Source organism: Lycorma delicatula, chromosome 10, assembly GCF_047948215.1.
Source record: "Lycorma delicatula isolate Av1 chromosome 10, ASM4794821v1, whole genome shotgun sequence".
Lineage (NCBI taxonomy): Eukaryota > Metazoa > Arthropoda > Insecta > Hemiptera > Fulgoridae > Lycorma > Lycorma delicatula.
Window position 1 is genome coordinate 53,324,497 of NC_134464.1, and position 19,434 is coordinate 53,343,930.

Below are 19,434 nucleotides of genomic sequence, written 5' to 3' on the forward strand. Positions count from 1 at the left end.
CTGACAACCAAAAGTGTCAGAAAAAGCGTAAAACCCAAAGAAATTTCGATTTTGGACTTTTTCTTAACTGCAGTAATAAGCCTCATTGAGACCTTTTATATGAGCTTATGATATATCATAAGTAGTACTTATTTTTATTGGTTTCAGAGTTATAGCCAAATAAAATTTTAATTAATGAAATATTTGGATCTTACCAATTTGCACATTGGTTCAAATCAGACTTCATCTTTTTTTTTTTTAATTTAAATATACTGATTTATTAATAATTATTAACCTCTGACTGTAAAAAAATCTTTACACTAAATAATACGCTAAAAGTTAATAATGAAATAAAATTTTATGTACTTTTCATTTAAAAAAAAAATGAGTATACGTAATTTAATAGGTGTACAAGGAAGTCATGTAATGTCCACATCAGATTTTTTTTGTAACACATTAGGTGTGGATAAATTACAATAAATCTTTTCAGGCAAAAATCTAAGCAAATAAAATTGTGAATTACTTTCATATGTTGGAATAGTTTTAATAAATAAAATCCTTTAGATAAATAAATAGGAAGAGAACTACTAATTGATGGTTCTGTAATTATTTATTTTACATCATTATAGCATAAAATTACGTATGCAGAAATAATAAATCTACATGGCAGGGTAGAGTCTCAAAATGTAATATAACACACAACTATGTCACAAACCAATACCAAAATTACAATCATAATAAAATTACAAACATACTCCAGTAGATTACAGATAAAGTATAATTAAAGCTAATTTCTGTAAGATCTAATACATTTTACATTCATTATCTTTGCTTGAGAATCTGGAAAATGGTGACGGGCAACTACCATTTATCAGACAGATATTCCATACTGAAAAATAATACCTCCCCAGCAAAAAGCCCTGCTAACCATCATAAATCACTTCCGTTGGCTTTAATTTTAAGATGTAACGGCAGCTAATTATAAAAACATAAACCAGTATAATTTGGTACACGTTTAAGTACAAGTCCTGTACATGTGCAAGTGGTTGTCCTGTGCTTTGAATTGGACAAAACATTTTTATACTGGGTATCTAAATCAGAATTATGCTTCTGTTCTGATAGTATAGTCTGGAAAATATAAATGGATGGAAGAGTGAGAATATTCTAAAATAACTAAAAGAACTCTTGCATGAATCATCAGGTTTCAGTTTACAAATCATTAGAATGATCTTTTTTGAATAAATATTTATTTTTTGCTATCAACAAAATTACCCCAAAAAGTAACTCTGTAATTTAAAAGGGAACATAGGTATGCACACTACTCCATCAACAAAGTTTTTCTGTTCATTATAAAAGAGTAAGTAGAACAAAAAAAAAAAGGTTTAATTTAGATGTATCTGTCCCTTCCAAGTAAGGGCATCATCAATCATGAGACCCAAAAAATCAGCAGCTTAAAAATTTCAAGGGAGCTATAAATGGATTATCAGTAACTGTTCTGCGAGTCAAATGAAATCTTATTGCTTGTGTTTTATTGGAATTAAGTAGCAAGCCATTAGCCAGAATTCATTCATTCTGATAAGATCACTACTCAATAAATTAGAATTTAAATTTATAAAAGCCACCATGGTATCATCAGCAAACGTAATCTGCCTTGACAGACTCAAGTTTAGCAAGTCATTTCTATAAATCAGAAAATATATTGGCCTGAGATTAGATCCTTGAGAAACTGTTTAATACCTGATATGAGCACTCTGCCTACACCCTTTAACTAGACTTAAGCTGAGTAAGACCAACTCCACAAACACCACAGTACTCAAGCTTCTGGAGCAGCAGCTCATGATTCATACAATCAAATGCCTTTGATAAGTCACAGAAAACACAAAAAGCCAGCTGGGACCCATCATGAGCAGGAACAATTTTTGATAAAATTTATTTACTGCTTTTAATAGTATTCTTATATTCACAGAAACCAAACTTTGATTCATTATTTATTTTTTATTCACCCAATGCCCGATTCATTGGGTGAATGAAAAACCCAATTTTATGATTCATTGGGTAATAATCTATAATGACTCAGATAGCATCCTTGAAAATGAAATGAGAAGATAAAATACTAACAGTTATAACCAAACTTTATGAACCAGTTCTTGTAAACAGCATAATTAAAAATTCTAATTTCAGTTTATTGCATGTTATTGGCATATTTACATATTTATATTTACATATTATATTTAGAGACTATAAACTATAGGCTTGGATGCCACGATTATGGTAAAAATTACTTTCTATTACAGTACAAAAACAGATATTATGAATGTGAAGATTAATATTATATACAGTAACCAGTGGGCAAATTTCTTGCCCACGTCTTATATAAAACTAAATTTTACAGTAAAATATTATATCATAATTGGACATTGGATTTTAACAATTTTTGAAAGAAAACACCCATGCTTAATTAAACAGTCAATTTTTTTTTATAACAAAAGTCTATAATATGATGAAATAACATTATTATTCTGTTTTTTATTATTTGATTCTTGCAACCCCTATCTGAAAGAGCATTACAAAAAGTTCTAGACTGATAAATTAAAACAAACAAGTTATAGATTTGCATAAATGTATCTTGTGAAAAGAAACTTGGTTCAAGATAACATAACATATAGTTAAATCAGAATACTTTGGGCTATTTGAACAAAAAGTTATCTTTAAAATCACACAACCTAAAACCTGATCTTCTTATTAAAAAAGTGAAAAAAATCTAATTTAAAAAATGTAAAATTATTTTTAAAACTTAACAGTATTTCTATTTGTATATAGACATAATTTTTGCAGTTTATTAAGAAATAATAATTACCATTACGAAAAAAAAATGAAATAAAAAAGACTTACTTTTCAGACCAAGCAAGGTTCATTCCTGTATGCATGGCTAATGCAGCAATCATCTGTTGTTGTGTTTCAACATTTGTACATGGAACTAGAGATATAGATCCTGGTGAAGAAATATTTTGTGAAGGTACAGGTACTGGAGCATCTGGTGATACCATAATTTGTGGATGTGGAGCCACTACAGGTGCTGGTGCTGGAGTAGGGGCAATTGACACTTTGAAAGCCTCCTAAAATAAACAGAATAAAACTAAAATCTTCTAACATACATTCTAGGGAAATATAAATTAATTTTCATTATGCCTGTTATTGGAGAAAATTTGAGAAGGAAGGGCGTCTACAAGAAATAAACCGTATGAAGGCAGCAATAAATGATTCTGATGTCTAGTCAGACTTACTTCAAGTGAATAGTTTAGTAGCTAAGCAGATAAAAAGTGTGATATAAGATTTGGTTAAGTTTTAGATTTTTGGTCGCCATGACGAATCATAACTGGACTACCAGAATCCAGGGCGCAACAAGAAAATGGAGTGATTCGGGAAGGAGGTAACTGAACAAGCTGTTGAACCTGTTTTTTAGCATTAAACTGAAAACACCTTAAATATTTACGAATGATGGAACAAATAACTGTCTTACCATTGACAATCCAATATTTTTGACGAAGAGAATGATGTGTTAACTGGATGCCAGTGTGCAAAATACATATGTGTTCACTGGCAAAGATTAATCTTGTTGTAATGTTATCATGGAATAATGTGGAAATGTTGTAATCTGCCCCCAGTCCAAACTAAACTTGCATCATTCAATAAAGGATCAAGTGAATTAGCTTACTTTGTTTAGAAATAGATTGTTAATTTTTAAGATAGTTAATTTCTGTACTGAAATGAGTGTATTGAGATTGATGAATAAAGAAATTACAAGTACAATTTAATTGCTCCGTAGTAGACAAGGGAATGGTAATTTGGTCAGAATATTTCACCTTAATATTATGAATAAATCTAAAACAAAAACTAAATATAAGAACATATATTATATCACAATAGTAGATGCAAATGATAGTTGAATGGTTTGGCATATTTCAATTAGACATTCAGGATCAATTTTATGGTCACAAGACGCAAAGTTGTGATCATATGGCCACCAGGACAGATCTTGTGAGAGCCAATGTAGTCCAATGCCACCAATATGATGATCCAATCAACTTATTGGGAAGAAACTTCTAGAGAGTAAACCAGCTGGATTATCAGGCAATTTAACATAATGTCAATTAGTCCTAGAAGCGTTTTGCTGTATTTCAGAAACCCTATTGCCAACAAACATTTTCCACTTAGAAGACTGCCCATGACTCCAATGTAAGGCTAAAGTGGAATCTGAATATAAATGAATATCATCAATATTTATATTTAATGAAAAAAATGATCTTTTTTAGTAAACTGCTAAGAAGTAAGTAACCATAAAGCTGAAGCCTAGGCAAAGGAATCTGTCTCAGAGGAGCGACTTATTTAGAACAAAGTAAATTGGATGAAATTTAATGATTTGCAAATAAAATTCATGCATAAATTGAATAGCCAAATTTAATAAACAAATCGTATTTAGTTGACGTGCAAATTAAACCACTGAGATAATAATGCATTGTGTAATGTTTCATCCCAATTAATCTTGAATTGCCAAATTGCTGCATAAAATGTTATACAAAATACAATGGGGCCAATTAGACCTAAAGGGTCATAAATGCCTGCAATTACATAAATAATATTTCCTTTAGAACAATTTTTGGGATTAGTATAATCCCAACCAGTACTTTGTAAAGTAGTGTATCTGAATTGTTATTCCATAAAATTCCTGAAGTATATACATTATGATCTTTATTTAAAGAAATACAAGAATCAGCATAGAGGCAAATTTCTTGATGTTAGAAAACCGTTTGTGAAGGGGAAAGTTGTATTGCTCTAATAGTTGAAAAATGTCTAATTTTAATTGAATAATTTCATTCAAATCATCTGATCCTGAAATAAGATCAACATAAAAGACATTTCTTATTGCCCTGTATGCAAGTGAAAAATCGTCTTCATTTTTGTTTGCTATTTGGATAAGACATCTAGTGACTAAATAGGAAGCACAGCACTTGCTGTACCATATGTAACAGTTCTTAATGCAAAATGTTGATTTAATTCTTGTTCTGTTGAATCACGTCATAGAATTTGTTATAAGTTAGAATCAGAAGGTTTGACTAACACTTGTCTGTAGTGATGACATAATCATGAATTCTAAATCTGAGCATAATAGTAAACAGATCTTGTTGAACAATAGGTCCAACTAATAATGTATCATTAAGAAAAGACCATTTGTAGTTTTGGCTGAACCATTAAAAGCAACCAGAAATTCAATCATTGAACTGGATGGTTTTAATGCTGTATGTAAAATAAAATTTTACATACGGTAAATAAAATACAGTTGACTTACTAACAAATTGTCTTGAGTTAAGTGGAGACATATTACCTAAATCTAAGTACTCCTTGATAAAGGTGGAATAATTATTTACGAACTATTTAATTTAATCTAATTTATAATTATTTAATAATTTTTATAGACACATTGGCATTGGCAAAGAATCACAAAGTTCAATGTCATCAGATTTGGGAGGTAACAAAACAATGAACCTGCCATTTTTATTGCAGAAAGTATTATCAGAAAATGTTTTTCATATGCAAGTGTTTAGTAGATTGCAACATCAGTAGCATGTATCTTTCTCTACTTCCCAAAATTTTTCAATTATGGATGAGAGATTTGTATGATCATTATGAATAAAAAATGATAGAAACAATATCAGTGCTCTAACATCTAAAGGGAAACATCCAGCAAATATGTAACCTAATCTGGTTTCTTGGATTGAATAGTACCTCAGGTGGCTAGGGACCGACCACCTGGGCAGTTGATTGGCTGGAGGTAGGCAAATTGGTCATGAGCCACGGTTAGATAGAAATTGTGGTGATTATTTGAATGTTAGCAATCAGCGGAATGGTGACTGCACTGCTGAAGGTAAGGGTTACCATGCAGCCATGATGTGTAGCCCTGTTTTGACAAGTGCAGTTTGAACGAGCACATAACACTGTTGGCAGGATGGACTGCTTTGCCGAGGGCATGAATCCCACCCATGCAGCTGTGAGGTGTGGTGGCATCTCAAAAATTATTTTCTTGGTTGAATAAAATAAATGTCACACGGGGCTCTGCGATGGAGCTGAGTGGGAGTACTTCGGTCTGGAGTTCGTAAATTAACTTAAAGTCAGGGGTATGAACTGAAGTAGAGTTCACTAAGGGAAATAGAACTAAATTTTGTTATTTCGAGACATTCACTAGAAATTGGCTCAATAAAAGTAGAACTAGGCGCAGGGTTCGTGCTTCCGCAAGGTCGGTTAGCTAGTTCAGAGGGTAATGATGTAGGACATTCAAGATGTCCGGACGAGGCCTACAGTGAAGGCAAAAGCCGAGTTTAATAATCCTCAATGTAAATGTCTACAAAGGCATTTACATCGGTGGCACCCCAACGAGGCCTGACTTATTACTATGAGATGAAAAAAGTTAGAGGGCGAAAGACAACTTCTGTTAAAGCCCATCATGGCTAGGTACAGGAGGGTGGTGGCGACCAGAAGCATCACAAGGCTTCCTGTCTTCCCCTACGGGTTGGTAGTGAATGTGTGGCCACTTGTATCTGAGAAAGGCTGCCAGAATTTTTCAGTGATGGAATGCAAAAACTTGTTGTACGTTGGGAAAAGTGTATCAGTGTAAACGGGGATTATATTAAAAAATAAATACTGCATTTTATAGCTACGATATTGTACTTTTATTCATTTCTTATTTCATTCCCATGCTATGCATATATGTGAAAAATTTATCACCTGAGCCTCGTGTTTTCACATGTAATACTTGGATATTAAAAATTAACACAATGCACTACTATTATTAATCTATTAGATTTCACATTTAGTATCCAGCCTGGAGGACCAAAATTGGTTAACAACCTTCGTTGTATCATTCAAGGATTGCAATTGGTAATGGTATTTGATGTAGTAAATTACTGTTCAGTTTTAAGCAAACTGTAACCTTGTTTGGTAACTTGAACAGATACATTATATTGTCTTTGATGATAGCCATGACATGTTGCCATAATGAGTGGAAAAAGCCAACTGAACAAAGTGACCATAGAGGCAGAACACCCTAGTGGTTAGTAAGAAAACTAACACTTTTAACTGCCATCACCTTAACAAGATTTTTAATTCTTAACATTATAAATTTTAAATCTTGCTACTGAATTAACCTGAATCAAACAATGAATTATTTACTGAATTTTGTTGAAAATTACCCTGTTATTGACATTTTTAATGAAAGAAATTGATTACACCTTAAAGTAATTAAAAAGTATTTGTAAAATAAACTAACCCTTGCTTGGTCTGGAGAAGCATTTGTTATAGACAGAAGATCATTAATAATGCAGAATCCACTTCCTGCTGGCACAATAACAAATACTCGACTAAACGATCGTATTGGCAATTTTTTACTAGATGTTGGTTCTCTGTATACACCAGTAACTGACAGTGAAATCAATTGAGGCTGAAATTTTTTTTAAACATAATGTTAATGACATATATATTGTTACATAAATATGTTATAATAAGGAAATCATTGTGAATTATAAAAATGCACATAAAATATAATACAAGTAAACAAAATTCAATGATAAAAGAAAATGAATAAAAATCGGTTAAAATATATAATTTTCAGCACGGAAATAAAAATACTAACAATATTGAATACTCTTAGCGTATTATATATAGTTTTGACATTTGTGATTTAACAACTACGAAGAAACTTGGAATAACTTTTTTAGAAGAAAGACTGAAATAATCATAGTCATATTAACAAGTATTTCTGAAGCAGAAGGTGTATTATATCCACTTATCAATTTTTACTAGACAGGCAAAACCTTTTTATAATCTTCATTGGCAGTTATGACTTCATAACTAAAAAACAAATATTTTTTTATTCTATTAACTGTATAAGCAATTCATTCAGAATATTTTTGACATTATAACAATTAGTAAAGGCAATTGCCTAACATCCTTCTGCTTCTAAATACAGGACATTATGTTTAAATAATACTATAAGAGCAGTATTTACTACTTTTTCATGTATCTTTTAGATAATAGTTACTATATTTTTTAGAGATTATTATTGTTTAATTTTGTTTTTTTTCAGAATCAGACAAACCTTTTTTCAATTTTTTTGAAGTATGCCTACACAATTTTCATTTTTTAAGATTTTTAAAAATGTTACCATTTGCAGAGAAATTATAAATATAATCTAACCAAACTTAACCTGCACTTGTTTCTCTTGCTAGTCAAGCTTAGCAAGCATAGGTTAAGTTTGGTTAGATTATATTTTTAATCATAAGTAATAATGCTTATACTGGACCTCTCTCAGGTATATTTGGAAGATGTTTGAATGGGTCACAGAATTTGAATTTATTTCTTCTGACTACTTGTGATTGTTAAGTTACATTTCTTCTAAATATAAGTTTTGCAACATATTTTTAATAAAGTATTCAAAAACAGTTATTTTACAAATATTATGTTAAATTTCTTTTTTTTAATTGGCCGTCTAATTCTGAAAAAAATACCTAATTTTTAATTGTTTTAATCATTCAAATTTAATCTTTTTAAAAAATATAGCTATAAGGTAACTATAAAAAAAAGCATTTATAATATTGCAACTATTATCTACTGTATTTCAGCTGTTGTCAACAATTTTTATCAATCTAAAAATCTAATTTTTCTTTCTCAATTTAAAATTTATAAAGTACAATTTTGTTAGACATAAATTAAGCGATATGGACTAGACAAAAGTTATTGTCAGAAGTTTTACAGTGTTTCAATTCTTTTAAGTACAGGCACACTTCCTGTAGAATTCAGCTGAGATAGATAGATTCATGCTTTAGTTAACACTGATTGCCTCAAACTCAATTCACCTTTAAATTAAGTTTTGTAATAAATTATATTCCACTTTGGTAGCTTTTGATCTTAAAATTTTATTTTTATTTTCCCTTTATTATTCTTCTAAATCAGAATTTCTCAACTTGGGGGTCACATTAATATGAAAGGAGGGGTTGCAAAATTAGTCTACAACTTTACATGTAAACAATAATGAAATCGTTTACTTTAAACACTACTTACATTTATAAGTGACATGCAAAGAAAATAAATAATGAGATTGTTGCGCTTGTTTTTCATTTAAGTTTCTTCATACATGAATCTATGTTAGAAACACAAAAGCAAACAGTTTGTGATAAAAGACGATTCCTATATTTAGTTTTTAGTGCAACCATAGATGAAAAATCCTTTTCACAGATGTTAAGAAGTGGCAAAAGAAATTAATATATTTAATGCTTCTGCAACTACGTTTCCATATTCACTATGACGAACAAGCCAAAACATATCTAAATCTTCAGTTATGAATTGTAGTTGTAATATTTTATCAATAGTATTGCAATGAGCTGGTCGTGAGACTCAACTCGTAACTTAGCAGCTACAATACTTTTGCTAAATGGATTCAGTACAATCTCTTCAATAAATCTATCTTCTGGGAAATACTTCGCCAACTGAATTTTTAGCTCACACAAATGCATCTTCATGCTACCCAAACTGTGATGATTTTCAGTGTCTTCTTCATCCAAATGTGTCTCAATGTAATGTAATGTGATGTGAGCGAAAACATATCAAAATGTTTACTTTGAAGGGGAATAATTCAGATATCAAAATTTGTAATGGAAGCATGAACTTTATCATTAATAAAATGTTTTATCACGTCCTTGTAAATGTGAAAATAAATCAGCTAAGTAAGCTAATAACTTATATTCATTATTCTGTAAAAACATTGAGAATGGCGTTAGTTTATCCTGAAAAAAATATTAATTCATTTCACAATTCCAATAACAAATAACCACAATAAAATTAACTACTTTTACAGCTTTACAAAGAACTTGTTTGAAATTTCCCTGCATATTTTTTGTGACAACAGCATGTCTGTGAAGGAAGCAGTGCGTCCATTCTGTTCTTTGTAAAAGACTATCTTAATTTTTTCAGAAATCCACTGTTTCTTTCCTGTTATTGCCTTTGCACCATCACTACATACTACAATACATTTTGTCCAATCTATGTTATAGTTTTAAGAATCTTCATAAAAAAACATCACTAAGACACTGTCCTGTTACATGATCAGGTACTGATTTGAAAAACAACATATTTTCTTTGATTGATCTGTCCCTGTAGTACTCATATCGCACAGAACATAATAACTGAGAAATGTTTGCCACACCTATGATTCAACATATTAAATACTAAAAAATTCACTTGAACTCACTTGCTGAATTATCTAATCACTAACATTGGCAGCCCATATCATTGATTCGCCTTGACAATGTGTTAAAAATTAAAACACAGACCTTACCAATTGCAGCAGGCAATATGAGGTTTTTTATGATTGTATGCCGTTTGGACATTTTCGCTGCTCTTAATGTTAAGATGCTACAAGTGTACTTTTATCAGTATGGATTGATTTACAAATAGAAGCTTGTTGATTTCTCACAATATGTATTTTTCTTTTGAAAAATTACAAGGGTTTGCTTTTATAATCTGGATGCTTAGTTTCCAACAAGTGGATTAATTTTGATGGCTTCATGCTTTCATCACGAAGGACTTGAAAGCAAACAATGCACTATGGCTTTTCCCCCAATGAGGTAAAACCATAATTTAAATAACTGTCATTGTAAAATCTTGCCTTTTACCAATCGATTCACAGAATGTAGATGGCTCATTTTGTTTTTTTACAAATTTATCCATTTTCCATAAGAATCTAATTGAAAAAAAATACAAAAAAAAAACAGTTACACTGTGTGTTTGACTGCACACTAAAAAACCAAAACCTCAATTATTATTTTCAACGAAACTACTCTTTTAAAAATTTAAATAAAGGCACTAGATGCATGCTGTACATTCGAAAGTAAACTGATGTTCTGCAATCCATTACGCCTCTTTTATACTGCTCAAAGCATGGCATGTTCAAATATATCATTTGCATGTTTGAAAATGAGACTCTCACAGCAAATATTATGAAAGCTGACGAAATTACAAGGAACACCTACCTACACATCAAATTGGAACATGTAAATTGTTCATGTTTGTATAGTTCATACATGCATATTCATACCAGTCGGTATCAATAGCTAAATGGTTTTTAACTAGGTTTCACTGGGTTAGAGTTGGCAGGTCATGAAATACTCATATACTTTTTTTACTTTCTGGTGGTCTTGTAGCTAAAAAGGTTGAGAATAATTGCTCTAAATAAAAGAGAATTCACTGTGAATGAAGGAAATGACGTTCAGGAAATCATGTATAACCATTTTATGAACAACTGAATGTTTTTTATATCACATGTTCTAATGAATTGTGTAGCGAACAAATTTGCAATGATTTTTGTTTGTTTTATAAAAATAATAAATGATGGCTGGGAGATTGAATCTAGGATGAGGGTTAAATTAAAAAATAAAGAAAACTGGCTTGATTTTTATCTTCCACATGGAAAAATAAACATAATTGCTACACCATCCTGACACCTAATTGTAATCTATACTATTATAATGCACTTTACTATTAGCGCAAAATCCTGCATCCCTCCAATTTACATAGAAAAATAGTGAAATATGTGGTGTATTTAAATAGTTTCCTTTTTAAAATATATTCAACAATTACAAAACAATTAAAAAAACTTAATGAGGATGAAATCTGTTTTATGTATACTAGAGGGTCATTAAAAATTCACACAGACATGACAAGGCTCCTTTCACTTTATATTTCTCAGACTTCCTCATATTAAAGAAAAAATATTATTGAATATTTTTCAAAGTGTGGTGTTAAAATATTTCCAGTTTCCCTTGCTATTTGACTCTCTAGCTCCTTCCCCCCATCCATCAATAGAATTGAAAAACTGCGATACTTTAAATTAACAAAAATTTTAATTCTACTCTACTCATATCATTCTTTTTCAAAACTCATTCTCTAATAAAGACAAGTAAAAAACACTATGTTGATAAGATTTCAAGCATTCTTGTATTCCAGAATTCTAACTCCTCTTAATAAAAATTGTAGTAGTACTCAAATATGTGAACAATCTACTCAAAATGTGATCTCCCTCAAAGATGAGTAAAAAACATCCACACCTGCTGATTGTCTAGCCACTTTTAATTAGAACATGAAATAATTTATTATTCTTTAGTGTTCTGTTATGTGCCAGTAAATACGTGTTACAAAAAATTAAGATCTGTAACTACTCAGATATTCCCATTATGAAAAACTTGTCATAATTGATTGTTCCCTTTTAAAACACATTTTATCTCAAAAAATAACTAAAAACCTCAATGGATCAGTCCTGATTCTCAACAAGGTGTTTTGAAAGTAACTTCTATGTTTACAGGGACAACATTTGAATTTGGATTTTTTCAATACCGTTCATGGTTTATTTAATAATAAACATCTCAAACAGTTAGAAATTACAACAGCAATAATAAAAAACTGAAACAGTAAACATTTTAAATGGGATTGCTCAGTAATAAAACAACTTTTTTTCCATTAACTTAGTTAACATAGTAAAATCTTTTTGTTTAATTTGGATCAAATTATTTCTCTATATATAATCAAAAACTAACCAAAATTATTATATTTTCTATCTTGTGGTTTACAAATTATTTTGAGGGAATTAATACTTACATAAATAGGGGAAGGTATTGTTTATTGTTCAACAGATTGCAATGTACACATAAGGAACAAAAAAAAGTAGTTTACTTACAGTAAATAATAAAAGATCAACTGCAAATGAAGAAGGATCATGTTGAGTTTTTATTAATGATGTCAGGAAAGAGATTACACTCGATCTACCTTGTCTTAATAAACGTTGCCTTTTATCCAAACTTGAGACTAGTAACAGATTTCGACTATCAGGGAGATACGATGTTAATCTTAAAAAAAAGAACAAAAATGTTGTTTCAATCAACTTAAAACTTCTTTTAGAAGAAAATCTTACAATAAAAATTTAAGCTAAGAATTAAAAATACTGGGACTAACAATAGTCTTGTTCTGATTCAATAATTTCTAACATTTGTCTTCATTAAATAACAAACACTTACTGACAGATTTCAAGATATTCCACTAAATATTTGCATATGTTACAAACAAACAAGGAAAAATCAAGTCTTATCTTTCACAAACATGCAATTACATTATATATAATTTAAATAAGCATAGATTTAATTTAGCAACATACGTACCCAGGTGTACATGTCAAGGAAAACTGAGCATTCTCATGATATGCATCGATAAGAGGTTGTCTAGAATCGCTATCAAATATTGTATAATATTGCTCAAGAAACTGTTTTATAACAGCACTACCGTTAAGATCACACAAGAAACTTCCTTTACTAGGTATAAGAGGAGTATCATCTTCAACATCAAATGTAATAGGTGGCGGTAAGTCAATACCATCCTAAAATAATAAAAATTGTGAGATAAAACTTTTCATCACATATACAAAAATGGCTCAAGGAAATTATTTTAGTAATTTTTAATTATCGATATTGATCTAAAACATTTGCATATTTAACTTGAACTATTTGATGTAGCAAATTCTCAGTCAATATGAACACTTTTTGACCAACAATTCTGCTTCTCTTGAGAAAAGGTACAATGTGTTTAAATAAATGAATATTTCTGGCAGATGAAATAGTACAACAGACTAAAGAAAACTGCTCAATTCACAAGCAAAAATGAATATATTACAATCCGCATAAAAAAAGAAATCATATTATTCAGTGAAACAGAATAAGTCAAATAAAAAGATAATTAAACTTTTTTCAATAGAAAGATTTGAAGAAAAATAGATATACATTTTTTTATTGTGTGTATATATATATATATATATATATATATACAATCTTGACAAGATAACTCAAGTGTGTGCATATACACACACACACACACACACACGAGGTCTGTTCAAAAAATAACTCAACTTTTTTAATTATATGCCAACAGAGGTATTTAGTGACATGCGGTTTTGGCAGCATTGTTTTCTACATAACTTCCTCTGTAACCACATGTTCTTGATTTGTTGATATCTCGTTTAGTTTTCATGTTATTGTTATTTGAGTGCCATCTGCTAGTAGCAATTTTTGTAATGTGAGTTTTTCAGAAGCAATGATAAAACATAAAATTTTATGTTAAACTGGGGAAATGAAAGTTTTCCCCAGTTTGCAGTTTCACGCAAAATTTTATGTTTTGGTATGATTGTTTCTACAAGCATATGGAACTAATGCTCTGCGTTGTACGCAATGCTAGAAATGGTTTCCACAATCTAAAACTGGTAATCAGTCAATTGAAGATGACCCTCGACCAAGAAGGCCTTTCTTTGATTTCTACTGTGCACACATATTCAGAAGAACAATAATCTGGTGTGCTAATCGCCAATTGACTGTCACAAAACTTGCAGAAAGGGTTATTGCATCTTGATTGGATCATGCTATGACATTTTGACTGAAAAATTGAAGATTCATAAAGTTGCAGCAAAGTTTGTTCTTTGTTTGATGACCAACAGCAGAAAGAACATCGAGTGGACACTGCAATTGCCGGCAACTCCTTGAACAAGCCGATGACAATAAAATATTCATGCAAAGGATCGTAACAGGAGATGAAAGCTGAGTTTACGGCTTCGACATGGAGACAAAATCATCAAAAAATTACACTACAAAAATCGCTACTAACACAAACATGCACTAAAAAACAATAACACAAAAAATATGGTTTAACTTATCAATTTACTGTGTTTTGGTGGTTTATATTTTGTGTAATATATATATTTTTTATTTTTAAATTCTATTAATATAAACCACCAATATAAAATATTGAATGTAATGATTATGATGGTATTTATATAGGAAAATGTAAAACTACATTTCTTGGTTATAGAAATTACACATATAGTAAATTAGGTTTATCTAATAAGGCAGAACAGTTAATAAACACAATAAACATTCTAATTCTAATATTAAGACAAAATTTAGTAATATTAGAAATTAATAAAGATGGCATTAAATATATTAGAAAAATATTACGTATATTAATACAAACAAAATTCCAATCTCATAAAGCATCAGAAAGTGTTTAAGGAAGACAGTCTTATAAAAACTGCAACAGCAGCACTATTATAATAAATTAATATGCCATTTTCATTATTTTTTATACTGGATTATTTCACGCTTGACTGAAGATGAAGGATCCCGTGAAAGAATTTTGATGGTGAAATATCTCATTCTCAATATTTTGTACTAGGTGGTTTATATTAATAGAATTTAAAATATAATTCAACAGTACAGAGGAATATTATGAATCTTAAGAAGATTAATTCCAGTAAAATATGTTTTTTTAAAGACAAATTAAATTAAAATTTATCATTTACTGAAATTATGAATTACTCTACTCCTTTCTGAAATGCATTATTTTTTCGGTATGATTGTTCATAGAAATAGGGTCTATCTTAGATTAAAAGAAATAAAATGGACAATAATCTATCATACGTAGGAATAGGATATCAGAAGTTAAATATTGATATTAAAAGTACTCAGACATTAATACCGGTCTATATCAATAGTGCCGATATTTGTTATTATATTATGTTTTCTTGTAACCTTGTTATTGTCATTCTCTAGCAAACTTCAGAATGGAGTGAAGTATAATTTTTCATTAACCATTAATATGACAACAAAAAGGTTGCATTATAGTGCTATATTAAAATGTAAAGTTATTGTACTTGCAGAAAATAATGGCAATTGATATTAACAAAGTCAATATACTGAGTTGGAGAAAAGATTGCCAAGCAATATTTTTACACAAAGCATCGACCAAGTGTTTTACTGGACCTAAATGAGGAAGATTTCCCCAGATTAATGATGCTGTAATTCAAGATGCAAATAAAAATTGCATAGATTCAGAATCAGGGAGCGATAAAAGATTATAAAAGCGACTCCTCTGATACAGATAGTTACATAGGTACTTAATAAATATAGGTATTTTCTATTGTAATAAACTTAGGATTACATCTTAGAATCGAGTAAATATGGTGTCCATACCATAATAATGTAGGAACTACAAAATGACAAAAAAAAGTTTATTTAATTAACTATTATTTTGGTTAATTCAAGAAAATAAAAGCAAAGATTGAGATAAAAAAGCAATTTTTTTATTCAAGATTTGTTTTTCATTTATCATGTACTAGGCGGGGATAAATTAAGCGCATTTCAAAGTTGAATGAGAAAAAACAATCTAATGTAGCAACAACTGCTTTTATTTCAGAAAATAAAGCGACTAAGGGTTTGTGCTGGCTTGAACTAAACAAAGGTGGCGAGGTAGAGAACCTCAGTATCAAAATGCCTATCATACAAGAGAAAGTAATGTGCGTTTTGTTGTTTCACAAACATAAATTTTCAATAACCGTTCAAAGAGATTTTCACTAAAGAAAACACAACTCTGATACTTTAGGTAAGGAGTCTGTAAAATGTTGGTATGAGGAATTTAAGAATAAAGGAAGCGTAGAACATAGGGAAGATGCTGGCTGACTATTGGTCTCCAAAGATATTGTCGATTGATGCTTTTATGAGAAGCCTGGATAAATCAACTTGTGCGAGTTCAGGATATCTCAATCTATAATATTATGAAGATTATGATAAGTGCCAAAAGCTTCATGCATGTAAAATCCAATTTTGCATTCATTACAAGCAATAATGCAATACCATGTGCTGCCAAATACATCCTTGATGAAATTGACGAAGACAATTCTTTCCTAAAAAGTTTGAGAGAAAGAATGAAAGGATCAAAAAATTCAAGTGTAGTGTGCACTGCTATAAATGAAACGATCAGGATGGTTATTCTTTGCTGAACCTACAGCAACTAGTGCTGCATATATCTCAATACATTAAGAGGGTTGCATACAATATCACACACTCCAAACAGAAGTTATATTGTTTGGGCCTACTGACATGAAACATTTTCTGAAAACTACAGAAGACCATTGAATTGACTAAAGAGGACAGATTCCCTGACCCCAAGATCTGGGATCAAGGTGGCCAGAGAATTTAGATTTCTTTATTTGGAAATTTGTCCAAGAACAGAGTGAACACAAAGGTTCATGAAATCGATGAATTTAAAACAAGAATTAGTGAAGCCAGTACAAAATAACTGCTGACATGCTCTACAATATCACCTTTTATTTTCTGTGCTACACAGGTAGCCCATGTAGAAGTTACTTAAGTAAGTAAAACTTGAAACTATTTGAAATGACCTGTTAAAGAAAACAACATACATCTATGTATTTAATTTTGTTCTTTATTTATTCAATCCTGAAATGCACTCAATAATTTATAACCATCCCATTTATCTTTATATATATATTTCTTATGTGCGAGTGTATGTCACTGAACGCCTCATAAACGGCTGGACCGATTTTGATGAAATTTTTTGTGTGTGTTCAAGGGGATTCGAAAATGGTTTAGATTCACAATTTGGTCCACTGGAAAATGTTTTTTTAATTAATTTTTTATTTATAAGTAGTTGTTGATTTTGGAATGTTTTACATTGGATCCGGCAGACTGCGCTACCATAGCAGTATCGAATATTCAATAATATTCTTTTAATTTTAGTTTGTCCCGACAGTTGGTGCTGCGATCAAATTGAGAAAAATATTTTGTAATTTTGTGTTACAAAAAATCGCGAGAAAACAGTTTTTTATTAAATAAGAGGCTAATAAATCAGATGGAAATGTAAACAAAGGAAAACCAATCAGATCAATGCAAGATGGCTGTTGTCAAACAGAACGACCAATCACAAAGAGCCCGTATGGCCGTTGCCAATGCAAACAAAATCACAACTGATTAAGTAACAAGTAGGCAGCACTGCGATCGCGTTTAGAATTGTGCGCGTATCGAGAAATATTATATTATATTATTATTTATTGAAATAAGATTTTAAAGTATAATTAAAAAATATACACTGTGCAAACTTGTAAGGTACAGTATTGAAGTGAAATGTTTTTTTAATTTATTTATGTGTTGTTGATCTTGGGTTGGTTAAGGTTCACAATTGGGTCCGGTAGGCAGAGCTGCGATCGCATTTTAGAAGTTTTTTTTAATTTTTGGTTTATCCGTCAAACCCGGTAGTTGGTGCTGCGATCGGATTCTAGGAATTTTTTTTATTTTGTTGCTTTTTCGCATATCAGTTACTTGCATCGTAGCTTAGTGTTGTTCTTACATTAAAATTTGTATTTTTAACAGACTACTGTGTTTAGAGAATAGTTTGAATTAAATCCGAAAGGTAGTGCTGTTCTGACAATTGGATTTATTTACATTCTGAATTTTATAAAGTTAAAGGTGAAATTTTATAAGGTTCCGTAATGTTTTTTAAGTTTCTTAATGTTCAGTATTAATTATAATGATTTTGCAGACACAACACTTTTCGTTAAAAAATTATTTTCCACCGAATACTGTGATTAGAGAGTGGTGTGAATTAAATCCAATAGGTAGTGCTGTTGTTTTGCCATTTGGATCTATTTACATTCTGACTTTTATAATTTGAATGGTTAAATTTTGTTAAATTGCTAATGTTCAGTTTTTTAAGGCTTTATGAAATTTTCAATTGTTGTCATTTAATCTGTATGTATACTCAGATCTAGCAATAGCGAAGCATTGCCGAGTCTGCTAAAATTGCACGCTTATTGAGAATATTATATTATATTATTATTTATTGAAATAACGTTTTAAAGTTTAATTAAAAAATGTACATTGTGCAAATTTGTAAGGTGCAGAATTGAAGTGAGTATTTTACCTGATTTTTCATGAATTTTAATCATGTATACACGTGCATTCAATAACAATCAACTTAACTTACAAATTTAAATTGTCAGTTCTCATTTGTTTCTATGCAACTTATGAAGTATTGAACTGCTCTTTGAAAATAAAAATTTAAGTTTGTAAAATAAATTATAACATTTATAAAATTAAAATATAAGTTACTTATAATATAGTTTAAAGTATATTTAAAAAATTGAATTTATAATGTTTTAGCTGATTAATTTTATAAAAAGTTTTCTAAAATTATTTTTAATTTACAATTATCTAAAATTTGGTAAAATAGATGTTAAAATAAGAATGAGAAAAATGATAAAAATTTCTACTAACATTTAACTACGTTGCTTTTTTAGAGTGCTTTAATTTTTTTATTAATTGATTAATTAAGCTGTTGCATGGCTATGAAACATCAAAATTATTAAATAAAAAAAAAAATATGTAGGAGGTACCTTTTTTAGAATGATGTTAAGTGAAAATTAGTAGTAATGTGGATGAAAATTTATTAATTAACACTAATTATTAATTTTACGACGTTTCGAGTTTTTAATTCAATTTTCATCAGACATCTCAATATTTA

General features: G+C 29.9%; 2 protein-coding genes across 3 annotated transcripts in view; both read right to left on the bottom strand.

The window, feature by feature from the left end:
* LOC142331457 (putative methylmalonate-semialdehyde/malonate-semialdehyde dehydrogenase [acylating], mitochondrial) overlaps positions 1 to 19,434 on the bottom strand; it is a 247,944-nt gene that overhangs the window by 155,978 nt on the left and 72,532 nt on the right. The gene's annotated exons all lie outside the window — the stretch shown is intronic.
* Positions 1 to 19,434, bottom strand: part of LOC142330836 (nuclear RNA export factor 1-like) — a 68,096-nt gene that overhangs the window by 7,105 nt on the left and 41,557 nt on the right. For both annotated transcript variants that reach the window (XM_075376293.1, XM_075376292.1), the window contains exons 10-13: positions 13,236 to 13,450; positions 12,758 to 12,926; positions 7,301 to 7,471; positions 2,872 to 3,095 (exon numbers count right to left, since the gene is read on the bottom strand). In XM_075376293.1, the coding sequence (XP_075232408.1) occupies positions 2,872 to 3,095; positions 7,301 to 7,471; positions 12,758 to 12,926; positions 13,236 to 13,450 (779 nt within the window). The remainder of the gene's footprint in view (positions 1 to 2,871; positions 3,096 to 7,300; positions 7,472 to 12,757; positions 12,927 to 13,235; positions 13,451 to 19,434) is intronic.